The sequence below is a fragment of the Mesocricetus auratus genome, unplaced genomic scaffold (assembly GCF_017639785.1).
Source record: "Mesocricetus auratus isolate SY011 unplaced genomic scaffold, BCM_Maur_2.0 Super-Scaffold_100011, whole genome shotgun sequence".
Classification (NCBI taxonomy): domain Eukaryota; kingdom Metazoa; phylum Chordata; class Mammalia; order Rodentia; family Cricetidae; genus Mesocricetus; species Mesocricetus auratus.
In genome coordinates, this window is record NW_024429195.1 from 82702973 (window position 1) to 82729213 (window position 26241).

The window sequence follows — 26241 nt, forward strand, 5'->3', positions numbered from 1 at the left end:
TACAGGCCCAATGGTAGTCCGTCTAACCTCATCAGAGTTCCTCCAGGCCAAGGGGGGCAAAGCGTACACACATCTTTACATGATTTGCCATCCAAGTAGTTACAAAGCATTGCCTACACTAGGCTACAGCAGAGCAGCTGTCCAGCTCTTCTCCAAGGCTCAAATTGGCAGGGTAGGAAAAAATAGGCCTGGGAAGCAAGTCTGAACAGAAGAAGGGGGACTATCTGGCTCCACCGGTTAAGAATTAAGGCTGAGAAGAACTAAGCAGAGCTAGAGAACTCAGGGTTTTACACAGGGAGTCACAAGTTGGAAAGGGGTCTTCCCAAAACTGAATTACCAGCCACGCCAAAGGGGCATTTTCTGTTTAGAGTGGTTCGGGGAGGAGACGCAAGCTCCCACTACTGAAAAGCAACTATAGGAGACCTTAGAGGCTGAGAAAGATGGAAGACCACTACACGCCAATGCACTGGAGCTGCGCCATTCTCAAGCACTTGCAAGCGGCTTCTAGGTTGTCCTGCTCCCGTTACACTGCAAGGAGATGACATCACAAAGCCATGCGGTGAGCAAGCGCTGCCTCGTCATGGTTCCACTCATTATGTCATTAGCAATACATAAAAGCTCAAAAGCCAGACAAGCATACAAGATTTCTAGGCTTCTAAACATAAAATTGGCTGTTAGTCAAGAGGAAATGCTATGAGGACTCCTTAATACAAAGTTTTGAGAGGTGCCTAAGTCTAGATTTAGAGCACTCTTTCACTGTCTTAAACTCAGACTTGCAACATCTGCCAGTCAAGTCAACTAGAGGGTGGACCAGCACCATCAGGGGCCTCCCAGGGACCGCTTGGAAACGACTGTGTTCTGAAAACTTGTATTTGGTGCTCTGGTCTTCAGGTTCCCATGCCTACGAGGGCACTTATGCACATGGGCATGCACACACATACACACAAACACACACACACAAATGCACATAACACTACATGACTTAACAGTCAGCCACAAAGACATGTTTTAAGGTGGAATATAGATCAAAGTTCCAGGGTGGCCCTTTCAGCCACACCCAAATGAAGACTGTCCTATAGATCATAGAATCATAAGCAGCCCAAATCCTCCTCTTTGTTAAAGATCATGCAGCTTATAGAAACATCAGAGTCAGTTTTCTTCACTGTAATGCAGACTCGAAACACATGTGTAGCAAAGTGTCACTTGAACACTGGACTCAAAGTATTCCTGCAGCATACATTCCAAGCCATTTCCTAATATGCAAAAACAGGTTTTTAAAAACAGGAAGACATTGGCACTATTCCTATTTCCTACAGATGCTAATAGCATTTTATTCCTGTGCAGAAATTCCAATTTAAATGTGTCACTATAGCATGTTCCTATCGTTATTTGTGTAAGTCATTTATGTTTGGGCCTTTTCTTGCTGCAAAATAAATAAATGTTGAATTTTGATGTATTTTTAAGTCTTAAAAGCACAACATTCTTCCAGTAAAAGGGGCCTAGCCTTGAAGAATTAAGTACCTGATAGCACCTGAAGAATTCTGCTGTCAAGACCCAGTGTCTCAGATCCCCACACAGGGGGATCCTAGCTGGTCACTGAATCCAGAAAAGCTGCTCAAAAGGAAAGGCAAACTAGTTCTCAGCTGTTATCAGGTTTGTAAGCTCAGCTTTCGCCTGACTGGCACCACTGCAAAACAAAAGCAGACACCGCCTGTGAGCAATCACCTCTTCTCACTTAGAAGCACACTGCCAATTTTCAAATATGAAAATTATTCATGCTATAAGGTTTGACTACAAAAGACCACCATGTAACTTCTACTTTATTAACATAGCACAGAATACCATCAGTACCACAAGCTCCGTCCCAGAGGTGAATCCAGGGCAGAGACAGCAGTCGGCATTCCCAAAGTCAACCCAGCTTTGAGTAGCATTGTCCTTGGTGCCCAGTTTCAACTGCCACAGCCAGAAACTTGACAGCAGAGATGAGCGTCCAAGAAAAGAGCAACTGTGGTTTCAATAAAGCCTCCAACTTGGTCACATGAATGGTAGCCGGCTGTCAGCTGGTCGACCCAGGCCAGGTCTGAAAGGAAATCTGTTGTTGGGGCCACCTCTTCCTGGTAAGAGGGGGTTAGGTCCTGGGAGTGGACCCATAGGATCAAAACGTGGTCTGAGCGGCGGTGTCTCCCCTGGCCTTGGGATGATGAGTGGGCTGGCTGGGTCCCCAACATTGGGCAGCAACGGTCTCGCATCATATTCACCACCAATGATCCCTGGAGGAAGCATTGAGGTAAGCAAAGAGGCCCTGGTGTAGACAGGAATGGGACGAAATGGGATTGAGTGGGGTGGTGATGTCAGGAACATGGCATGCCGCATCCTCTGGGCCTCTTTTCTTTGTATGTGCCTCTTTCTATACAGCTGTAGAAAGAAGGGGAGGGGATGGTGAGTGGGTTAGAGATAACCAGTCTAGGCTGGCTTACTGTCTAAGCTCACCACACTTTTCTTTCCCATAGTCTATACAAAAAGCAGGCACATTCTACCTCATGAAGAGCCTGAGCTCCAGATGCAGTGCCAAGTACACTGCTCTTCAAGCACTAAGCACACTGCCACAGAGTGACGGTCAGTAAGTCCAAAGGGCAACTCAGTGGCATACACCAAGGATATAATCTAGTGCTCCTTGGCTAGCCTTTCCTGCACATCATTAAGTATTTGTTGAAAATGTCAAGCTATAAATAACATTCAGGTGCCACAGGCAAGTGCACGCCTTTCATCTCTAGTGGATTTCAGTGTAAGACATAAATAAGTGGCTACATTCAACGGCAGGGCACACTCAGGAACTGTGTATCCTGAAGACATCCCAGGACTTTCAATTATTTCTCTTTAGTCCTTCATCCCAAGTAGTTTCCCACAGGCCTATCAGTGGTTTTTACAGTTGAAATCTGCAAATAAAACCAAGTGTCTTATTCTTTTCACAATGTAGTTACTACGCTATCCAACAGCTTTAGATTACCCAAACACAATGACAGAATTCTTGTTTTGTTTTTCGAGACAGGCTTTCTCTGTGTAGCCCTACCTGTCCTGGAACTCACTCTGTACACCAGGCCTGCCTCTGCCTCCCAAGTGCTGGGATTAAAGACATATACCACCACTGCCCAGTCAGAATTATTTTTGTGAAAAAAAAAATCTGTTTCCTATTTCAGTGAAAAACTACTAAGACTTTCCTTTATAGTTTCAAGAAAACAAAGACTAAGCCTAAACTTGGAAGACATTCTCAGTAGCAACAGTCAACAATAAATTTAATTGAAATTGATTTAATCACATCACCCTAAAACTGAAAAGATACCTTTCACTATTGCTCATTAGTTACTTGAGTAATAAACATTAGTCTTCATATTTAAAAATACCTACTTTTTTCCAATCTGTATCTGGGCCTCTGACGGTACCATCTGCAAAGGAAAACAGGACATAAAGAATTACAGGCCACTTTATGCTCTCAGTGCTACAGGAGAGCCTGGACCCCGCCCTCGATGAAGCAGCGCTGAGGCCTTTGCACACGTGCACCGCACATCACTCCTTTCAGTGGCCGCAACCGCTCTGTGCGCCATCTGATGCCTTAGCAGCGATGCCTCGTCGTCCCATAATGTGTCTTCTGCTGCAGGCTCATGTGCGTGTGCCAGCTGCCTGTAAGCCATGTCTGGAGTCACTGGCCCAGCCTGACCGCCTCTCTTAAGCATCTGGACTACAGCCCACATTCATTACTGAAGTCACACTGGCCAGACTTCCTTCCCGCCATTCTCTAAGTGGCTTCAACTACCAGCAGTGTGGCTAACACAGAGAACTATTTTAAATGTACTTAAAATACATGAAATACAAGTTATTAACTAGCTTGTAAGTTTATGAAAGCTCTAGCCCAGGAGTTCTCAATCTGTGGGCCGTGACCCCTTTGGGGATTGAACAACCCTTTCACAAGGGTCGCCTAAGACCATTGGAAAACACAGACATTTACATTACAATCTGTAACAGTAGCAAAATTACAGTTATGAAGTAGCAATGAAAAGAACTTTATGGTTGGGGTCACCACAGCCTGTGGTGTTAACGGGGTTAACGGGTCCCAGCGTTGGGAAGGCTGAGAATTGCTTTCTAGCCCATACAGTCTTTACACACTCAGCTTACTAAGGAGCTGTGACCCGCAGTCAGAAAAGAATCAGACCAACAGCATTAAACACGGGTGAAAGGACATCCGCCCCTCTCTACGCCACACTACAGCCAGCTTCTGCCTGCCACTTTTGCATCTATGTTGGTCTTTTAACTACTTGCTCGTCTGATTTTCTTTTTTAAAGACAGAGTTTTACTCTGTGACTCAGGCCAACTCTGAATTACAGAAGCCTTCTGTCTCAGCCTCCCACGTGTGGGGATTACAGTCACGCCCCACATTCCTGGTGTGTGCAATGCTGGGGATGGGACCCAGCCCGTACATGCTGGCACCCACTCTACCAAGCGAGGCACATCCCCTTCCTGCACTGCCCACTAACTGTTACCACATTTGCTGCCTGTTGTCACAAAGTAACACTGAGTTTGACAGGTAAGGGCTTTAAGCGAAATGAATGAGGACCCTGTGAACCAAAGAAGAAAAGGAAGGACTAGTCCACCCCTTAAACAGCAACCTCTCAAGTTCAAGGGTCTAAATGACTATGATATCCTACTAAAGCAGTGGGGTCCACCCACCACATCTCCACAGCTAGGGTAGTATGCTAACAGCGTATTCATTTTCATTAGGATGTTTCTGACAGGAACCACAAAGCACATGCTGTAGCTCACTGTTTTCTACTGTGGTTTTGTTGGTCTTTGCCTGTTTTGTAAACTGACAATCCATTAAGTCAATTTCATGACCCACCCTTCATTCCAAAAACAGCTTCAAAAACACTGCCATGTCAGTACTGGCTCACAGTCAGGCTCTTTTTGGGAAGCTCACAGTCAGGCTTTTTCTGGCCTTGTCCTAGAAATCCTGGTACAGGGTCTAATGTCTCATTACTGCAGCAATGACCATCTGGTCACAAATGTGACCATTGCAGACAGCACCAGAGCAGCACAACAAAGGCGAGCAGCTCCGTTAGCTGACAGTGGTCCCCCCAAGGCGAGCAGCTCTGTTCGCTGACAGTGGTCCCGCCAAGGCGAGCAGCTCCGTTAGCTGACAGTGGTCCCCCCAAGGCGAGCAGCTCTGTTCGCTGACAGTGGTCCCCCCAAGGCGAGCAGCTCTGTTCGCTGACAGTGGTCCCCCCAAGGCGAGCAGCTCTGTTCGCTGACAGTGGTCCCCCCAAGGCGAGCAGCTTTGTTCGCTGACAGTGGTCCCGCCCCAAGGCGAGCAGCTTTGTTCGCTGACACTGCCCCCACAAGGCAGTGGGTAGACGTGCAGTTCATTCTAAGTCAGAGACTGAAAACGCTCTTTTGGATAATATAAACCTGTCTTCTGTTTCGTATCCTGACATAAGCTGATTGGGGCTAAAGGGTTGTATTGCAGAAACTATGAAAAAAGGAGTGGAGAAAGTGTGTGGCCCAGGACACTAGGAAGCCAGAGCTTCTCCACTCAACAGCTACTCCTTAAAAACAAGCTGCAGATAAACAGAACAGCAAGGAAAAACCTCCACTTAAAAACTTTAGCTAGCTGAGTAGTGCCATGGCAACCGCAGGCAAAGAGCCTTTCTCCCGACACTGATCATTATGTAAATCACCTTGAAAATCCCGAAGATACAAACACCGCCACAGCAGTGGGTCACTGGATGCAATGAGGAGGTCATGACAGACTGCAGACAAAGCCAGGACAGAATGAACATCCAAAAGTCGGAAGATGCGTAGTTTCAGCTCCAACGGAAGGACAACTAGCCCAAATACATCTGGAAGGTTCAGTACTAGACGGGGAGAAAGCAGCAACTGGAGTTAGTGTAAAGAGCATCATCAAAGCTTTTCCGCTCTCTCTGAACGGTGCTTTCAGCCACCGCCATCAAGCCTCACTCCTGCCTGACTTCAGCGCCCAATCTTGAGATGGACCCTGGCTGGGCTCTGACACAGATGCCCCCAAGGCAGGGCACCCTTCCGCCACAGCAGACTCTCACACACGACTAGAAGCAAGTGCTTCACTGTGAGACAAAGGAGAGAGCTGGACTGTAAAATTGTATGGAATCTTATAAAATAGAAAGCTTGCCAAATGCCAATTTCACTATTCGTAACAGTCCTAGTAAAATCTACTTCAAAGTACTATTCAACATTCATCAATGTACAATATTTAGTGCCCAATAAATGTTGCCTCCAAAAAAACACAAACAGCAATGCTGGGAAGACAGTCCAGCAGCTGAAAGCACTTGATACCCTTGCGATCCAGGTTTCTGCCCAGGGCCACTTGGTGGCTGACCACCTCCTTTAGCTCCTTTTTATTTTGTTTGTGTGTGTGTGTGTGTGTGCGTGCATGCGTGCGTGCGTGCGTGCGTGTGTGTGTGTGTGTGTGTGTGTGTGTGTGGTTTTGAGACAGGGTTTCTCTGCAGCTTTGGAACCTGTCCTGGCACTCATTCTGCAGAAGAGGCTGGCCTCGAACTCACAGAGATCCGCCTGTCTCTGCCTCCTGGGTGCTAGGATTAAAAGCATGTGCCACCATCACCCAGTCTTTAACTCTATTTTCAGGGGTTTCAGTGCCCTCTTCTGATGTCTGCCGGCACTGCAAGCACACATGGAACATGCATGCATGCAAGCAAAATACTCATACAGATAAAAAAAATTAATTCTTTTAAGATGTGATTTTTAAAAAAGAATGGGAGTCAGTGATGTCTTAGCAGATAAAGGCACCTGCCACTAAGGCTGACAACCTGAATTCAGATCCCTGGGACCACATAACGCAAGGAAAGAACCAATTCTTGCAAGCTGTCCCTCTTACCACATATGTCCTACATAGTGGCCCAAGTATACATGTGCACATGTACATGCATGTGAGTTCACACGCACACACACAATAAATAAATGTAAACATAATTTTAAAATTCAAGGAAAAACACCCATTTTACATGCTCTACATACTTATTGATCACTTGTTATGGACCAGACAATGAGAATGCAAAACTGTTAAGATATACCCTTCACCTTCAAGTTACAACTGTACATGGAAAAGGAATCATGTCAACCATTAAGATACAATGTAAACATTGCCATGAAAACCTGGTGTTGCAGGGAGGCTGAGCTAGGAGGATCACAATTTTGAGGCAAAGTCTGTGCTACCTAACAAGTCAGATGCCTCCCTGGGTTACACAGTGAGATAAACCCATTTCAGAAGAAAGAGAATGAAAAAAGGCTCTGGGTAAAACGTACAAAGAGAAAGTAGGTAACACTTCGGAAATAAAAACTGCAGTGACTCTAAAGCAGGATTTGGTAGGACAGAAAGAGAAGTCAGGTCTCAGAGCTAATGAGACTGTTCAACCTGCGACTGTTTCCCATCCTCACCTTGCCGTGTGAAAGCCAGAAGAGGGTACACCAGCTGGTCTTTGAAGAGGCGAGAGAGCTTCTTAAGATCTTTGTATGCTTTCGCTGCACTTTCCCCTGGAGTGTTTTTACAAAGTAGAAGTCACATAAAACCAGACAAAACCTGAAGTGGTGTCAAACCACATGATAAGGATTCATGAGTAACTCCCCCACAGATAAAGGAAATCAGGGTCCTTAGGAGATGAGGCACAGCGCACGACTCACCAGAGTCCATCTCAGCTGCAAACATTAATGGGGGACCTCAGCCACAGCTTAGAGGCTGCAGAGAACAGCCTGAGGGGTCTGTAGCACTGCAGTCTGTGGTGAGCCCTATGCAGTGTGCATGTTCTTGAGCAACACAGAGCCCACGAAAAACACAGTACTTCCCACAACAAGCACATAACCAAACAGTGCTGGACAGTTCTCTAGCTTTCCCTTACAGCAGCAGTTTCCTCCAGGAGAAATGTACTATTTCACTCCCCCTTCCTAAAACCACAGTAGACAGTCTGTCCTCAGCCCCCGCGGGACACTGTGGAAGTGCAGACCTATCTGCCTGGTTTTTCCGAGTGTCTACAATCACAGCGTAACCAGCAGTGCTGGCTAGGTTTACGTCACTTTAACAGACTACAGTAATTTTAGGAAAGGAAACCTCAAGTGAGAAAATGCCCCATAAATAGCCTGTAGTGCGCTTTCCTGATGGATGTGGGGCCCAGCTCACTGTGGATGGCGTCACCCCTGGGCTGAGTGAACAGCTATGGAACAAATAAGCAGTACCCTCCATGCTTCTGCATCAGTTCCTGCCTCCAGGTTCCCGCCCTGACTTGCCTGAACTCTAAAATGAAATAAACCCATCCTCTTCCAAGTTCTCTTGGTCATGGTGTTTTATCACAGCAACAAACACTAAGTCACCACCACTAGCACATGGATAAATAGAGGCCATGAATTAGAGAGAACAAGTGGAGGGTTGTATGGGAAGGGTTAGGGGGGAGAGGAGAGGAGGGGAGAACAATTTAATTTGATTTTAATTTCAAATAATTCTCTCTCTCTCTCACACACACACACAGACACACACTCTCACACACAGTTTTTTTTTTTTTTTTTGAGACATGGTTTCTCTGAGTAGCCTTGGCTGTCCTGGAACTCGCTCGCTCTGTAGACCAGGCTGGTCTCGAACTCACAGAGATCCGCCTGCCTCTGCCTCCCGAGTGCTGGGATTAAAGGCGAGCGCCACCACTGCCCATCACTGTTTATTTTTTTAAAGACAGAAAGAAACAGAAATAAAGAGCAAAGTAAATTTGGGGCAGGGGACAGACTCTGAGACCCAACCACCTCCTGGTCAAGATCCACATTTCAATTAGAGCTTGGGTGACTCACAAATACAGTAACAGAAACATGACCACACACCTGAGGGCCCCATTCCAGTCCAAGTAAACAATCCTAGACAGTTCCTCTCTAACCCTCACTTGATGCCTCCCCTCACCATAAAGAGAAGAGCTACTGAGACCTGAAGCCCCACACCCAGGGCCGACACTTACATGTTCTACATTCTACACTTGCAAATTTCACTGTGACAGTAACATGCTCATTTTAATCTGACCATAAGAAAAGAAGACATATGTACTCAACTCCTTTAGTGCTTAAATCTGTGTTGAGTTTGAAATCTCTCACGATAATACCACTTTAGAAAATCAATGTGGGCACTCCTCTTTCTGTTCACCCAAAACCAGTCCCTTGGTCTCATCCCTAGCACTGCAACAGATCACCAGCTGCAGCCTCCCTTTCCCACTGATTACATCTCCTGAAGATCCCAGGACATCCCCTTCTAACCTCCTTCAGCCAACTTGTCCCCAAATACCAGCCCCAAAATCTAGCAGGCACAGGCCATGCCTGCCAGAAGACCAGGTAGGCTGCCCTAGGGCCTTCTCCTCTCTCTGCTTCCCAGACCCAACCAAGTCTCACCTCTAGCACTGCAGCAGAACATCAGCTGCAGCCTCCCCACCCCCACACCTCCTGTGGATCCCAAAGACCATGCCCCATTCTCTTCCAACAGCCTCCGACACCAGCAAGCACTCCCTGTGAACACGCCAGCCTAGCAGGCCAGTAAAACAGGAAACATACAGCCAACACATTCTGAAAATCCATACAGAAAGCAGAAACCAATGAACCAAACACCTACCCAGAAATCAGTACCTAAACCTGCAATCATCCCAACCCAGATGTAAAGCCACCAGCATAAAAACACAGTAACAGCTAGGACAGTGTAGCTCCATTAAAGCCCAGTTATCCTACCACAGCAGCCCCTGAATATTACAACATAGATGAAGCACAAGAAAAAATTCTGGAAATGAAAATTTAGAAATGAAAACAAGAAACACAAAGGCAAGCTACACCAACAGAATACAGGAAATGGAAGAACGGCTGGACTGAATGGATACATCAGTCAAAGGAAATGTTAAATCTTAAAAAAAAAATTCCTGACACAAAACATCCAGGAAATCTGGGACACTATGAAAAGACCAAACCTATAATAATAATAATAGAGGAAGGAGAAGAAACCAAACTCAAAGGTCCAGAAAATAAAATCATGGTAGAAAAATTTCCTAACCTAAGGAAGGATATCCCTATAAACGGTACATGAAGCTTACAGAATGCCAAATAAATCGGACGAGAAAAGAAAGACCCTTGCCACATAATGATCAAAACTCTAAACATACAGAATATTAAAGCTGCAAGAGGAAAAGGCCAAATAGCAAATAAAGGCAGAACCTATTAGAATTACACCTGACATCTCAATGGAGATCCTAAAAGCCAGAAGGGCCTGGACAGATGCGCTGCAAACTCTAAGAGACCACAGATGCTAGCGCAGACTACTAGACCCACAAAACTTTCAATTACCATAGATAAGAAAATAAGATATTCTGTAATAAAGCCAAATTTAAACAATATTTAACTACAAATTCAACCCTACAGAAGGTGCTAGAAGGAAAACTCCTCCTAACAGAGGTTAACTACACCCATGAAAACACAGGAAATAATCTCACACCAGCAAAATCAAAAGGGAAGCACACCGAACACACACACACACACACACACAGACACACACACCCCAACAACATTATCATCATCATCATCATCATCATCATCACAGGAATTAACTATTATTGGTCCCTGATATCTTTCAGTGTCAATAGTCTCAATTCCCCAGTAAAAAGACACAGACTAATAGAATGGATGCTATAACAGGATCCCTCCTTCTGCTACATCCAAGAAACACACCTCAACATCAAGGATAGACATTACCACAGGGTAAAGGGTTGGAAAAAGATATACCAAGCAAATGTTTAGCCATTTTAATATCTAACAAAATAGACTTCAAACCAAAGCTAATCAAGAGATGGGGAAGGATACTATATACTCATAAGATGAAAGTTCACCAAGATGGCATTTCAATTCTTAACATGTATTCCCCAAACACAAAGACACTAACCCCCACACACTGACAGCAGACTTCAATACCCTACACTCACCAATGGACAAAACTAAGCAGAGAACCACTGGAGCTAACAGATGTCATAAACCGAACGAACCTAACATATTTACATGACATTTTATCCAAACATCAAAGAATATATCTTCTTCTTAGCATCTCATAGAATTTTCTCCAAAATTGATCACATATTCAAATACAAACCAGGTCTCAACAGTTACCAGAAAATTGTAGTAACTCTCTGCGTCCTACGAAACCACCATGGATTAAAGCTGGGTATCAACAACAACAGAAAGTTTACATACTAATGGAAACAGAACAACTCTACTGAAGGAAAAATGTGCCAAAACAGAAATAAAGAAATTAAAGGCTTCCAAGAATTCAATGAAAACGAATATGCAAGATACCCAGATTTACAGGATATAATGAAAGCAGTTCTAAGACGAAAGTTGATAGCACTAGATGCCTAGAGAGGGGGGGGATGAGAGGGGAGGGGCGAGAGGAGAGGGAGGGGAGAGAGGGGAAAGAAGGGAGGAAGAGAGGGAGGGAGGGAGGGAGGGAAGGAGAGAGGGGGAGAGAGAGAGAGAGAGACTGAGATTTTTCATAGTAGCAACTTAGCAGCGCACCTGAAAGCTCAAAAGCAACAACAAAGCAAGCTCACCCAAGAAATGTAGGCAGCAGGGAAAATGGAACCAAGGGCTGAGAACAATGAAATAGAAACAAAGAGAACGATACAATGAATCAATGAAACAGAGGTAGTTTTTTGAGAAAATAAGCACAATACACAAACCCTTATTCAAACTAAAAGGAGAGAGAATATCCAAATTAGTAAAATCAGAAACAAAAAGGGGGCATAACAATAGATATTGAGGAAATTCAAAGAATTATAAGGACATACTTTAAAAATCTGTATTTCACCAAACTGGAAAATCTAAAGAAATGGATAATTTGCTTGATAGGTACCACTCACCAAAGTTAAATCAAGATCAGATAAACAATTTAAATAGAACTGTAACACCTAGTGAAATAGAAGTAGTCACTAAAATTTCCCAATCAAAAAAGCCCAGGGCCAGACAGTTTCAGTACAGAATTCCACCAGACTTAGAAAAGAATGCCCATTCTCCTCAAATTAGTCCACAAAATAAAAACAAAAGTAACATTGCCCAATTCATTTTATCAGGCCACAGTTACCCTGAGAACTGTGAGTATACCCCAACTATATAAAAACTCAACAAAGAAAATTACAGACCAATTTCCCTCACAAACATAGATGCAAAAATACTCAATAAAATACTTGCAAACCCAATCTAAGAATACATCAAAAAGATCACCAGCCATGATCAAGCAGGCTTCATCCCACAGACGAAGGGATGGTTCAGCGTATGAAAATCAATAAATAAAATCTACCATGTAAATAAACTGAAAGAAAAAACTACATGATCATTAGATTCAGAAAAGGCCCTTGACAAAATTCAACATCCCTTCATGACAAGAGTCCTAGAGAGAGTAGGAACCCAAAAGACATACCTAAACATAATAAAGGCAATTTACAGCAAGCATTGGGCCAACATCATACTAAGCAGAGAGAAGCTCAAAGCAATTCCACTAAAATCAGCAACAGACAATTTGAAGTCTTAGCTGGAGCAGTAAGACAACTGAAGAAGGTCAAAGGGATACAAACTGGAAAGGAAGAAGTCAAAGTATCATTATTTGCAGATGATATGATGGTATATATACGTGACCCCAAAAATTCCACCAGGGAACTCTTCAGAAAAGTAGCTGGATACAAGATTAGCTAAAAATAATTAGTAGCCCTCCTATATATAAATTATAAATAGACTGAGAAAGAAATCAGAGAAACATCTTTCTCAATAGTCTCAAAGATGTAAAGTATCTCTGGGTAACTCTAACCAAGCAAGTCAAAGACCTGTACGACAAAACTTTCAAGTCTCTGAAGAAAGAAACTGGAGAAGATATCAGAAGATGGAAAGACCTCCCATGCTCATGGATCAGTAGGATTAGCATAGTAAAAATGATCATCTTAGCAAAAGCAACCTACAGATTCAATGCAATCCCCATCAAAATCCCAACACAATTCTTTACAGATCGTGAAAGGACAACTCTCAACTTCATATGGAAAAACAAACAACAAAAACCCTGGATAACTAAAACAATACTGAACCCTTAATCCCAGAACATGAGAGGCAGAAGCAAGTGGATCTCTGAGAGTTCAAGGCCCCAGCCTGGTCTACAGAGCTAGTTCCAGGACAGCTAAGGATGTTATACAAAGAAACCTGGTCTTGAAAAACAGAATAAACAACAAAGTCCTCCGGTGGGGGCCAACGTACCCCAGCGTCCTGGTCTCCTCCTCCAACCATGGGTCCAGGCAAACCAGGACCTGATTCTGGGCCTCATTACTGTGCTTGGGAGGTACCAGTGAAGTTCCCATCACAGCGGGAGCCAATGTACCCCAGGGTCCTACTCTCGTTCTCCACCCACAGGACAAGGACTAGGACCAGGAAGGGAACCCTGGTCCTCTACCCACCAGGAGAGGAAGAGGCTCTTTCTGCACCCACTGAAAGAAGGGATGGGAAGGAGACAATACAAAAACACACTCTGCAACAGAAAAACAAATGACACCTCCAGAGTCTAGAGACTCTACACCAGCAAGACTCCAATTCGAAAGAACATTCCAATGCAAATTAAGCAAAAGAGAATGACCTTAAAAACAACTTCATGAAAATAATAGAGGCACCCAATGAGGATAGGAGAAAATCCCTTACAGAAATAGAAGAAAAAACAAACCAAAAAATGCAAGAAATGGAAGAAAAAAACAAACAAAAATGCAAGAAATGGAGGAAAAGACAAAGCAAAAATTGCAAGAAACAATTCAAACAGGGCAAGGGTTGAAAGCTAAAAAAGAGACAATTAAAAAAACAGAGTCTGAGGGAATGCTGGAAATATAAAAGCTGGGCAAACGGTCAAGAACTACAGATGCAAGCATAACCAACAGAACACTCACAGGTAAGTGCTTATCCAGTCATCAACAGAGTGGCTTTCTCTGGCAGCACAAGGGAACAGACAGAGACCACAGCCAGACATTACACAGAAAGACTAAATGGAATGTCTCCATCAAATCACTCCCCTCAGAGCTCAGGGAAAGCTATGGAAGAGGAGGCAGAAGTGTAGAGTCAGAAGGGATGAAGAGAGCAAGGCGTTCCGTTCCGTTCAACTAAGCAAGGCTCATGCGAGCTCACAGAGACGGAAGCAGAAAGCACAAGGCCTGCGTGGGTCTGCACCAGGTCCTCTGTGCAGATGCTGAAGCTTTCAGATTAGTGTTTTTATGTCTCCTGAGTGTGAGGAGAGTGGGTGTCTGTGACTCTGACTCTTGTACTGGGACTCTTCCTCCTGCTAGGTTGCCGTGTCCAGCTCTGATGTGAGGGTTTTGCTTCATCTTATCACATTTTATTGTGTCATGTCCGGCTGCTATCTCTTAGAAGCCTGTTCCTTACTAACTAGAGACAGAAGGGCAGGGAAGTGGGGAGAACTGGCAGGAGTAGAGGGAAGGGAAGCTATAAGCAGGGTATATCAAATGAGAAAACATTTTATTTTCAATTAAAAAATCAATTTGGTTCAGGCCTGTTTACAAATGTGAAACTCTACTCATTTGAATTTTTTCTATCAACAATCAGGTTCCCTCAGCACTTTGCCTTTGCTTACAGTATTAAATAGTGGTGCCTTGTTTCATGTGTATATCATGTCTGATGTGCATCTTAGCATGACAGATAACAATGTAGTGTGTAGAAAAAAGTCAGTCTGGCAGAGTTGTTTTCAGACCTTCAATAAATTTTTTCTTTAACAAAACTAACAAAATAAAAACTGACTTATAAGTATCTGAGTAGGAACTTAGAAGAGTAACACGAGCTACTGGGGTCTGTTGTAGAATACTATTTTAACTATGGAAAGATGTGTTACATTTGGTTATGCTGAGGAAAATTAACGTGTAAGGTGTGTTACGTTTGTTTGTGCTGCATTTGTTTAACTATGTAAAGGTGTGTTGCTGCTTCACCTTGCCTGCCTAAAGCACCTGATTGGTCTAATAAAGAGCTGAATAGCCAATAGCTAGGCAGGAGGAGGACCGGCAGGGCTGGCAGGCAGATAGAACTGAGTAGGAGGGAAAAATCTAAGCTCGAGAGAGAAGAGAGTAAGAGTACGAGGGAGAAAGAGAGGGACACACCCGGGGCCAGAAGCCAGGCAGCCACCAGCCAGAAGCAGGAAAGTAGAACATACAGAAAGAAAAAAGGTAAAAGCCCGAGTCAAAATGTAGATAAAGAAACAGATTAAAATAAGAGCTAAGGCTGAGCATTCCTAATAATAAGTTTCCAGGTCATGACTTGGGAGCTGGCTGGTGGCTCCAAAGAGAAAGTCTACTAACCGGGTCTAAACTACGAGCGACAACAAAATAAAAGTGACTTGCCAAATGAACACATGCCTACCTGACACTAAAGTACTAATCTATAAACTTTTCCAGAGAAAGACTTCCTCCCGCCCTTTTACATCTTTGTTTCATATTTAACAGATAAAGAACAGGAACCTGAGCTAGACCCCTAGATAAGGTTTGTTTTTAAAAACATGGGAGTCAGACCATCTACTCCAACCCTGATTCCTCTACTACTTAGGTTGGGACATTGAAATGACTTAGCCTTCTCTAGAACTACTTCCTCATCTGTAAAATATGAGCATAAAGCCTGTTGTGGAGTATGAATACTCATAGCAAGGTCCTCCCTGGGATGGAGAGAAACAGAGTGCTGAGAAACTTCTAAGTTTGATCATGACAGAGAGCATATTTACAGATTCATGACTCTAGCACACATTCTCAACAGTGACAAGATCACCACAAGGGTGGCAAAAATTGGTTCTTGGAGAGTACTAATTTGAACCTAATTGTAGAATCAAAAGGGGTACAGTATTTACATATGGAGTGTATTTGGGGTACTGATATTTCACAGGAGTGATTGTATGGCAGAGGTAAGGGGGTAGGAATCCTTACAGGAGTGATGGTAAAAGAGCTAACAGGCTGACTTCAGACTGGCCTAGAGCCACCATGTGGATGCATATCGAAGAACATGCTGGGCTCCTCTTCCTCCCATCAGTCTCCCAAGCCTGATCTCCCTCCAGATTCACAGGAACCAATCTTCAGAGGAACAGCCTGGGTCAGCCTTGTCTGAGAGATGATGCTGTAAATGCTGTCTCCTGTCCACCCAACACTCCCATTCTCCTCTTAATATTTACTGCAGTTTGCCCTAAGGACCACAGGGACAGCACATACTCAGCACAAAACAGAAAGGAAAATCCATTCTTCTCCACCCACTACTCCTGCTGACCACCTGGTCTCTCAGTAAAGCTTTAACCAGAAACAGTAAAAAGAGAAACTGGACTATTTTTGCAACAATCAATAATTTTATGGAATACAGGCAAAGCCATACTTAGAACCCCAATTTTAGGGAAATGCTAATATCATTAAATAGTAGCATTTACATCAAATTTATATAAAAAATTCAAGTAGTTTTTTTCTCTAATAATATTCAATAAAGAAGCCACACTGAATTACTTCTATGAAACAGATCTTCTCTGTGTCAGTTACACAATAGTGGAACATGAGCTTTGTATTCAAAGCTCGTAAGAATTATAAGAAAGAAACAAGTTCTTCAGATCATAACCCATTCTCTGCTCTGTGTCCCAGTGTATCTGTGGGAGAGCAGCAGGCAGGGCCTTGCGCATGCCAGACAAATGGCCTACACTGACCTACGCCCCTAACCCTAAACATCTAAACTCTTTCTTAGAAGCAACATAGGCTTAGAAGCTGCTTTAGTATCATTTAGAAATGGTTAATCTTTTCAACATCATCTTCCAGGCTGTGTTTTTCAGAGAGCCTCCAGAGCTAAGTCAGGGTTACATCACCTGGTTCCACTCCACAAATGTAGGACCTTGGCTGCAGCTGCACTGACTTCACATTTTTAATCCCACCGTCGATTTTTACTGTAGCTGTAAATAAATGAAAGGAAAAATGATAAAGCAATTTGTCACTTCCTGGGTGGCTTCCCTTCTTAGTTGCAGGCCTGCATTTCTTTTCCTCCACTTACTAAAGATACTTTCCTCCAAACAAACTGTTCTGAGTCCTTCTTTCTCCACAGCAAGGTCAAAAATAATCTGCCTCGAACACACCTTTAAAGACTACAGTGAGTGTCTTCATACATAATCCACTCAGCATCACCAACGGCAGCTCCCTAGTGATTGACAGGTCTGCAGCAAGGTGATAGGACGAGGCAAGTGCAGAAGACTATTATTTCTAATGAGGTCACTAAAACACTATTCATTTTCTTAAACCCTTGGCAACAGTCAATCCTAGTTCATTAACAGAACCCTGCTAGTTTTCACATCACAGTCCTTTCCAGATCCAAAAGACCAATACTCTTGACATCACCAGAGAGTTCAAATTTAGTTTTGTGTACAAAGGCACTCTTCATCTCAGCTTATGAAAGAGCTAGTGATGGGCTTATGCTTGTGTGCACCAAGTCATGCCCTGGGTGAAAGGTTTAAAGACACTGTTCCTTTTCAAAAACTTGAGCCTGCAATGGCCAGCAAAGAATTCAAGAGTAAAACATCAGAGATTAAGAAATTATCAAAATACTTAGTAAAGAGAGGGTATTATATGCATGTCATTAGGTACCTTTACATGAAACTGAGGTAAAACTCACCACCTCACATTTGCTATTTATGTTTGGTAACTTCCATCTTCCAAGTTGTGACGTAATAAATCAGAAACTATTGTCATTCTGGGTACAAAATGCCACACTACAAGCTATACAAGCTAATTGGGAAGAACTAACAGGGACGTTACTCACATCCTGAAAATGGGTAGGATCACCAGCTGTTAAAACTGAAATGGGGAGATATTTAAGAGAATTGGGCAATTAAAAGGAAAAAACTAGATGAGAAGATCAAATATATATATATATATATATCTTCTAATTCTAAAACAAAAAAATGGCATGTTAGCTTTCAAAATAAATTACATGGCTTTTTTTCTAACACAAGGCCTCAATAAGCAAAAGAGGTAACAGGGACTCCATTTGACATCATCTCAGCAAAAACAAGGAGCTGCACAACACAGTGAACACCCCTGACCTCAAGTAGCAAAGCAAGACTACCTGTAATACAAACATTACCTTCTAAATATCTGAAAAGATAACCTCAAAAGCAAAACAGTGTTAGCTAGGTAGGATGGTGCACAATTCCAAAGGACAAAAGTTCAAGGTCAGCTTCAGCTACAAAAGGAATTTGAAGTCAGCTTGGGCTACATAGGACTCAATTTCAAAAACATAGAAATAAAACAAAAAATCTTAATGCAATGTAAGATCACCCAAATGAATCTCTAATATTCGAGATTGTGAGAACATTCCAGAGACCAATGGTGATTAGGAAGAACCTGTGTGACATCAAACTGAAATGAAATCCAGAGATAGGATGTACTACCACCTCAATGAAGCTTCCTAGTAGGAGAGGAGAAAGCAAAGAGGTTCTTTATTCAGGCCACTTCCCTGAGGAAGGGCAGCTAAATCACGCACGCACTAAGGCCTCAAGTCTCAGCAGCGTTTCTGTGTATCAACACTCAGAGATGCTAAACTGGGAAAACAGGCACCTCATTCCAACCTCATAAGCCCAGGTCAAGACTTAAGAAGTAAACAGAGAGAGGCATTCATAGTCATGCCCAAAAATCCTCTTCAAACAGTTTATACGCAGTAAAACTCGTTTCATCCCTATGACCACTGCTCTCACAGAATGAAGGCTGGAGAGGTGGCTCAGTCGTTAGCTACAGACACTGCTGTTCTTTCAGAACAGCCTGGTGTAAGTCCCAGCACCCACACAGCAGCTCACAAACACCTGCAAGTGCAGTCCCAGGGGATCTGAGGTCCTCTTCTGCTTCCAAAGGCACTGCACGCATGTGCTGCACAGACAGACACACAGGTAAGACACACACACACACAAAACAAAAATAAAATGTGCTTTAATACAAAGAAAAAAGGGAGCTACCCCAAGAGTGAAGGGTGATGTCCTAAACCAACATCAACCTCACATTTTTAATCTTCCAGGCGTGTTATCAGAGGTAGAGTAGTTAAGTTGTAAATAACTCAGAACTATTTCTTAATAGCCAGCCCCTGAAGTGGCTATAAAATGCTTAAGGAGAAACTATTTACTAGTTCATCAGCCAGCAACCATGACAGCACCACTCCATTACCATTTACAATGATGAGGTTTTCCAAAGGCACACAGGTGAGCGCAGCGGTGCCCCCCTCGCAGAGAGGGTGTGTGTAGAGCAGCCTGTACACGCCACTCGACTTCCACTTCTCAGGCATTGACACTGCTTTGGCTTCAGTCCCCTGAGGAGTGAAATGACAGGAAAATGATTTTAAAACCCAAAATTCAGAACTCCCCTAACTTACCAAGCTCTCCACCCCCGTTGGTCACTGACACAGTTCCACAGGTGAAGTGCTTGTCCAGAAGCCTGATGCCCTAGTTTAACGCCCACACAAAGGTGAAGGTGGAGAGCCACTCCTCAGAACTGTGCTCTGGCTGAGGCACATGCAGTATGATATGCAAACGCCCCACACGCACACATCACACACATGCAGTAGGATATGCACACACCCCACACGCACACACCACACACATGCAGGATATGCACACACCCCACATGCACACATCACACACATGCCGTAGGATATGCACACGCCCCACACGCACACATCACACACATGCAGCATGATATACACACGCCCCACATACACACATCACACATTTTTGAAAAGATGCACAGCCTCCTTAGCAGAATGTGCATATCAATAATACTGCTACTAAAGGAGTATATGTTTTAATTATTTTTCTATCAAAATTTTTGTTTTTATAGGTAAAATAACATCACAGAAATAAGGATTAATTTTTCTCTTCTAAGACACACATTTCTATCTAGCAAAGTCACTTCTTTCATTTAGATTGAATATCACTTCTTTCATATAGCCCTTCTGAGAAAACTGTTATTTTCTAACACTGTTCACATCTCTGACTGCACATTTGTTAATGCTTTTCATCAATTTACACTACTATTTAGTACGTCATATTTGTCTGGTCTTTCGCGCCCATTTGTGAACTCTGAGGACAAGGACAATATTTGATGTGTTCATTTCTGGGTCAATGCATGGTGTGCACAGGAATGAAATGACCTTGAGTCATTTTTATCTTTGTATCCATCCCATCACGTGACCCACAGGGCATGTGTACCGGCCAGCAGAAGTACAGGGACTACGCAGAAGTATGCAAGAAGTTCCGCTCGCTCCATCCTAAGTTTACCAATCTGCACTCTTGTAAGATCCCAAGTACTCCTTAGCTCTAACTGTTTTCTAGAGTCCCTGGGACTGGAGGTGCAAGCGTCTCTCCTAGAACTCACACAGGGACAAAAAACACTGACATTAGTAGATGCTTAACAAACACATGCTGAATGAAAATAAGCAACCATAGCACAAAGCCATTAACGTGAAACTGCCTAGTTAGTCATACTCAGTCCACACCATTGCATTTTATCCGCATATTACCATATATAAACCTTTCGTCCTTTTTTAACCAGTTACCATTACCTCCGCAATACTAAACGCTAACAAAGGAAATGAAGATGAAGAAGGAAAGGGCACATTTACTGGCATTTTACATTAACAACAACCACATTAAATAAAGGAAGAAAGACCACCACAAGCCCTAGTGACTAAAGTACCCAGTGAGACCTTGCAAGACATCTGAGCTGAGCTTACCTGAGGTATGTAGCCTGACTCAAGCATGAGGAGATGCACCAGCACTATCAAGGCATCACTGATGCTGGAGCAGCCAGCTGACTGATACAGCATCTCCAGGGAATGTGGCACCTGCCCATCCTCTGTTTCGCTGCAGAGCATTGGCTCCAATGGACAGCAACCAGAATCCTCTTCCATACCCATGGCATCCAGAATTGACCCAGCTTCAACATTTTGACTAGGCCCTTCCTAAAATGAGAACAATAATAAATTCATTAAGTTTACTTAGGACATTCTATACCTTAAACTTAGCAGACCATGAGGTTCAGAAAAAGGAGACATCTTAAGGAAGCTCTCATATATAAATGAGACTGCAGCCTACACCTCCAGACTAAACACCTGGAACTCACCTGTAAGTCTCCACACTTACTAAATAGTACCCAGCTGTGATATCATCACAGTCCCAACTACTATCATGCCTGAATACCTCTAAAGCGATACTTCTACACCACAGGTGCTTCAGACTCCCCATTATGTGTCCCCCGCACCCCTGAAAGTGCCTGCTTCCCCTTTCTTGTCTCATACACACCACACACTCCTGCCAGGTTTCCTGGAAATGAAGAATCCAATCATGTCATATGCCCAGTTTAAAGCGTACCAGGATTTCCTCAAGACAGGCAATGGCATTTCCCACAATGGTACCTTAAGATTATGCTGTTAAATGGTCTTAGGGCAAGAGTTGGCCCAGAGTCTAGTGTAGAAACATAACATGCTATGTCTGCCTAATTGAACCTACATTCAAAGGATCCAGTATTAACTTTATAAAAGCTCTGAAAATTCTAAAAACAGCAGTAATGTGTGCAATTAAGCAAAATGCATTCTCCTTCTTCACCACTTAGCATCTCGGTTGCACTTACTACACATTCACAACACAAGTGTTTGTCAGAAACAGACTGAGGAGTGCAGGCCTAGAAAATTAAGTCCAAATGCCTAGACATGTAAGGCCTGCCATCACCCGTTCCCTGGCTTGTCATCTGTTCATTTTCTGCCAACCCTTCCCTACCCACTGCAGCATTCCCACTTAAGACCCAAGGGATGCTATGGTCTTTATTACTGACCTCACCATACTGTATTGCCACTTCTCAATTCACACATCTGCATCTCTCCATGACTGCAAGTCTGTGTAAAGTACAAGACCACCCAAGTCATCCCTGTGGTTGAGGGCACATAACTGTCCCATTCAGTAAAGGTCTGCGGAACAACTGCTGAGAGGTGACACACTACAGCGTCGTGTTCCTGTTTGCAGGTGTTCTCATCTGTGCCTTTCAGTGCTCACTGTGATCATGTGATCATGATAACTTGAGCAAGGGAGACAGCAATGCCCGTTTACAGACACTACAACTGTAACTCAGAAAACCAATAAACATCACCAGTTCATCGACGTTTGAAATGAACCCATGTCCGCAGATTCACCATTAGGGCTTTTAGACGTAGAATACGCTTTAGTAAAGCTACATTGCTATACTCATTTTATTTGGAAAGATTATATCCCAGTTTGTGCTCAACTCTTAATACAAAGCAAGTTTCTTTGTTTTAGCGTTGTATTCCCAGAAACAGGAGTGGCAAGGGAATTTACATTATGCGGCATAAACCAAGGCTGACGGACTGCAATTGAGCCAGACCTGACATTTACTTTTGCAAAACCAGAGCTTCAGCCTAACAGTTACAAAGAAATCCAACTTGTTAAAAGTCAGGCATGGTAACAAACACCTATAATTCCTGTACTTGGGAGGCTTAAGCAGAATTCAGAGTTCAAGGTCAGCCTGATCTGTATAATAAGATCCTGTCTCAAAAAATAAATTTTATTTTAAAGGTTATGATAATTCATACTACATAAAAGATGATACTGCACAAAACATTTCCATGATTTTCTTTGAACAAAAATCATTATATTAAAGGGAATATATCAATCTAAATTATAAAAATAATCTCTTCATTTTTTCCCCCAGTTACTATGTAAGCAGTAGCATGAAACAAAACAGATGTGGAAATTTTTAAGAAGCATTACTCTAAGCTGCTAATTCTACACCCAACATGGGCTAATCTAACCCTGTTCCTAAGACCAAGGAGCACCGGCCTCCACTGAGCTGCTCTGATATGAGTGCTTATCGCCTTCCATGTGTGGACAGCTGAGCATCCCCTCCAAGCAGTCTTGTCACAAGCCAAAGTGCAACAGAGCTCCTTTCGGGTCTACACAGACCATCCCTGCTCTCACTAAACAGAGCTCCTTTCGGGTCTACACAGACCATCCCTGCTCTCACTAAACAGAGCTCCTTTCGGGTCTACACAGACCATCCCTGCTCTCACTAAAGGTCAATCCCAAGTGCAATGATGGAAAACTTACACTTAGTCACAAGGCAAAATTCCTCTCCTCCGGTTTTGAGTCTTGTTCGTCTATTTTCCTTTTCCACAGCTCCCTTCTATACTCAACTAGCAGATCATATAGATTCAGGGAACCCCTGAACAAAACTACAAAACCCTGCATGTTAGAATGCCAACATGTCAGTCCAGAACTTTAGCAGTTAAAAGGAAAGTGCCCAGAATTGACTGCAGCTAACCATTCTGCCGATAGACCTCATCAATCATTGTCCTTCATCTCTTCATCTCTAATACGCACCATACTGTCATCACTCCAGGCATCAGATCGGGTGGCCTGTCCTTGGGAAGAATCGCTCCACTGTTCATCAGGGATGCTAGCCTGAGGAGAGCTGGCAGCCAAAGAAGGTTGGTCATTACTCTGGAGTGAGGAACGCTCTGAATCTGTAGATGAAGGGAAGTCATCTTCAAGAACCAAACAAATCAAGTCCCCAGAAACAATCCCATATGAAGCCAAGGTCTCTTCATCTCCAGTGAGGGCATCCTTGTTGTTCAATGTAATTGCAAATCGGGTATCAGAGCTGCCAAGAAAGACGGATGAGCACAGTAAGAGCTACCTGCTCCACCATTCCAGTATTTGGGATACATTAAACTACGTGCACTGAGTAATGAAAAAGCAGGGAAATAAATTGCTTGTTTAGAAGTACTCATCATCAACGTACATTTTCATCAGTTCGAAAGCATGCACTTTTCAGTATTTCAGCATCTTTGAAGCTGAGGAGCTTCCTAACCCTAACACATCAGTCTAATGCACAGCTTTCCTTCCAATTTACATGGGCGCTGGGACTTCCAACGTGGGGGGTCCAGCTTGGCACCAGGGCTTCAGCACCTCCCCAGCCCGGCACCAGGGCTTCAGCACCTCCCCAGCCCGACTCATTTTTCCTATACACATCCATTTCTTTTCTTACCAAGTAAAGAGACACTACTGGAGTCAAAACTGTTCCATCTCCTGAAAAGTTCTGATAAACAAACAGGTGAAAAATCTGCCAGGTGCCCATGAAAACACCATCTCAGCTTTGGCAGAAATAGGGAAAACTCCCAAAACAAACAATTCATGTTGTAGAAAACATAAGGAACGGTCTGCTTAATCAAAATGCCAGTTTCCCCTCCCACAGTTCTAAATGTCTCCAAGGTACTATTTTCTGAAGTTATGGGGGATGAAGGAGTACATTTCACCAAAAAAATGCAACTCTAGAAGCTCCAAACTTTAAAAATCTATTTTACACCAAACTTTGGGCTGCTTAATTAGAAAATACTCTTTAGAAACAACAGCCATATGGACAAATTTGGAAGCTGTCCTTTTGTTTCCCAAATAAACAACATTTCAGAAGAATGAATTTACTTTCATGAGCTGCAGCTTAAATTCCACCCAACTAATCAACCTCATCTGTGAAAACCAGCATGAAAGAGAAACTAGGTGGGGCTCTTGGTGTCATAACTTTTCAAGTCTGCCTGCCTAACTGAAAAGTAATATAATCTATGAATACCTTTAAAAGAGAATTTTCAACATGTGTGGGGGGGGTAATTGTTATCACCATATAAAACACTCAGCTTTACACCAAGAAGTGGTGCAGGTCACCATTATGTAGAATTATGGTAATATATTAAGTCTTTTAATATGAAAAATGGCTTTTTTTTAACGTTTTGGCTAACTACGTAACTGATCTGGAGCTTGCTATGTAGACTAGGCTGACCTCAAACTCATAGCAATCCCCTTGCCTCTGCCTGCTGAGTGCTAGGAATAACGAACGGTGTAGCTCAGGCTCATTTTTAATCAATAATATGTTAACGGGGGGGGGGGGGCGTGAAAGTAAAAGAAATCCGTATAGGACCTTTTTATGCTCAATTCCCTACAAATAAAGTGAAAAGTCATTACAAATGTCAATTAAGGGGAAGGGCCCAGAGTCCATCTTTTTAAAATATTTTATTCTCGAGCTCAAATTTCTAGCTCAGCACCTGAAGTGGGTCGTCCCTATACTTGTCTCTCTGCGACCTAAATATACCTTCTGCACACACACAGAAGCTGCAAACCCATGCATGCATTAATAACAGAGCTTAATCCTTTTTCGACTTTGCCACCAAACTGCAAACTCTCTGGGGTCACGCCTGTCTTTTGGAGGCGATGCCCACCGGCCTGGAGCACGCGTCCGTCCTAAGACGTAGCAACGGGAAAGTCACAGCGTCGGGTGCAGTGTGACGCACCTGCCCGCTCAGCTGTGCTTGGTTCCCGCCGCCCTAAGCAGAGGCGCGGGGTACAGCGGCCGAGGGTGCGACAAGTTTGTCACCGCGGGCTTCTTTCTCCAAGCCAGCCACCGGGCCGTCTCAACGGCTGATGGTGCCCGCCGGGAGGCCGAACGCCAGCGCCCCGCGCGTCCCGCCCCCGGGCGGCGGCGACCGCGACCCCGGAAGTGGCTACTCACCGGGGAGGACCGAGGCGCCCCGGGGGGGCTGCGCCATGGCTTCGCAGACGGGAGCCCGGCAGGCAGCGGCCGCCGAGCGTCACGGTCACAGGTCGTCAGCGCAGCCCCGCCCGGGAGGCCCGGGCCCGTCACGTGACCGACCGCCCTCCCCGAGCCCGCCCGCGACCGTGGCGCCGCTCACCTGAACCCCCACTCGGGCAGCAGAGCCCGGCGGAGGTGCGCGCGCAGCTGCCCGAGCGTCGGCTCCGTCTCCGGCACCTCCAGCGGCCGGGTCCGCTTCTGGAGCCGCACGCGCAGCCTCATGGCGACAGGACCGCAAGCCTCGGGCGGCGGCCGCGGCTCCCGGAGCGAAGGTGAAACCGAAAGCGAGCGGCCCCGGGCCTGCGCCTCGCAGGCATCCGAGCGCTCGCCTCTCTCTCGCCCACGCCCCCTACAGCCCCGGACGCGAGCCGAGCGCCGAGCGCCTGAGCTTCCGATCGGCGGCTCGGCGCACGGCAGCGCCACCTGCGGGCGAGATGCGCACAGCGCAGGCGCTGAGCTGGCTCCGGCGCCCGGAGTC

The 26241-nt window shown here is 44.3% G+C and overlaps 1 protein-coding gene across 3 annotated transcripts; it reads right to left on the reverse strand.

The window, feature by feature from the left end:
- Window positions 1-1802: 1802 nt before the first annotated feature.
- On the reverse strand, window positions 1803-26128 carry Fbxo7 (F-box protein 7). Of its 3 annotated transcripts, none has more exons than XM_005083802.4 (9): window positions 25864-26126; window positions 23504-23783; window positions 20848-21075; window positions 19284-19425; window positions 16946-17029; window positions 7480-7575; window positions 5727-5903; window positions 3406-3443; window positions 1803-2415 (listed from the first exon to the last, which is right to left on the reverse strand). In XM_005083802.4, exons 1-9 carry the CDS (start codon window positions 25983-25985, stop codon window positions 2035-2037), a joined length of 1548 nt encoding a protein of 515 aa, XP_005083859.1. In that variant the 5' UTR covers window positions 25986-26126; the 3' UTR covers window positions 1803-2034. The 3 variants fall into 3 exon arrangements, with proteins under 3 accessions (XP_005083859.1, XP_005083860.1, XP_021090763.1); XM_005083803.4 differs by lacking the exon at window positions 25864-26126 and adding an exon at window positions 25683-25821 and having other exon boundaries at window positions 23504-23646; XM_021235104.2 differs by lacking the exon at window positions 7480-7575 and having other exon boundaries at window positions 25864-26128.
- Window positions 26129-26241: the final 113 nt, after the last annotated feature.

Coding starts and splice junctions, on each gene's coding strand:
- Fbxo7 (XM_005083802.4), bottom strand. CDS start 25,985: ATGAGGCTGCGCGTGCGGCTCCAGAAGCGGACCCGGCCGCTGGAGGTG. Junction 5,904..7,479: donor TCTGGCTTTCACACGGCAAG/GTGAGGATGGGA, acceptor CTCCCCGTCTAG/TACTGAACCTTCCAGATGTA. Junction 3,444..5,726: donor GTATCTTCGGGATTTTCAAG/GTGATTTACATA, acceptor TTTCCTTTGCAG/ATGGTACCGTCAGAGGCCCA.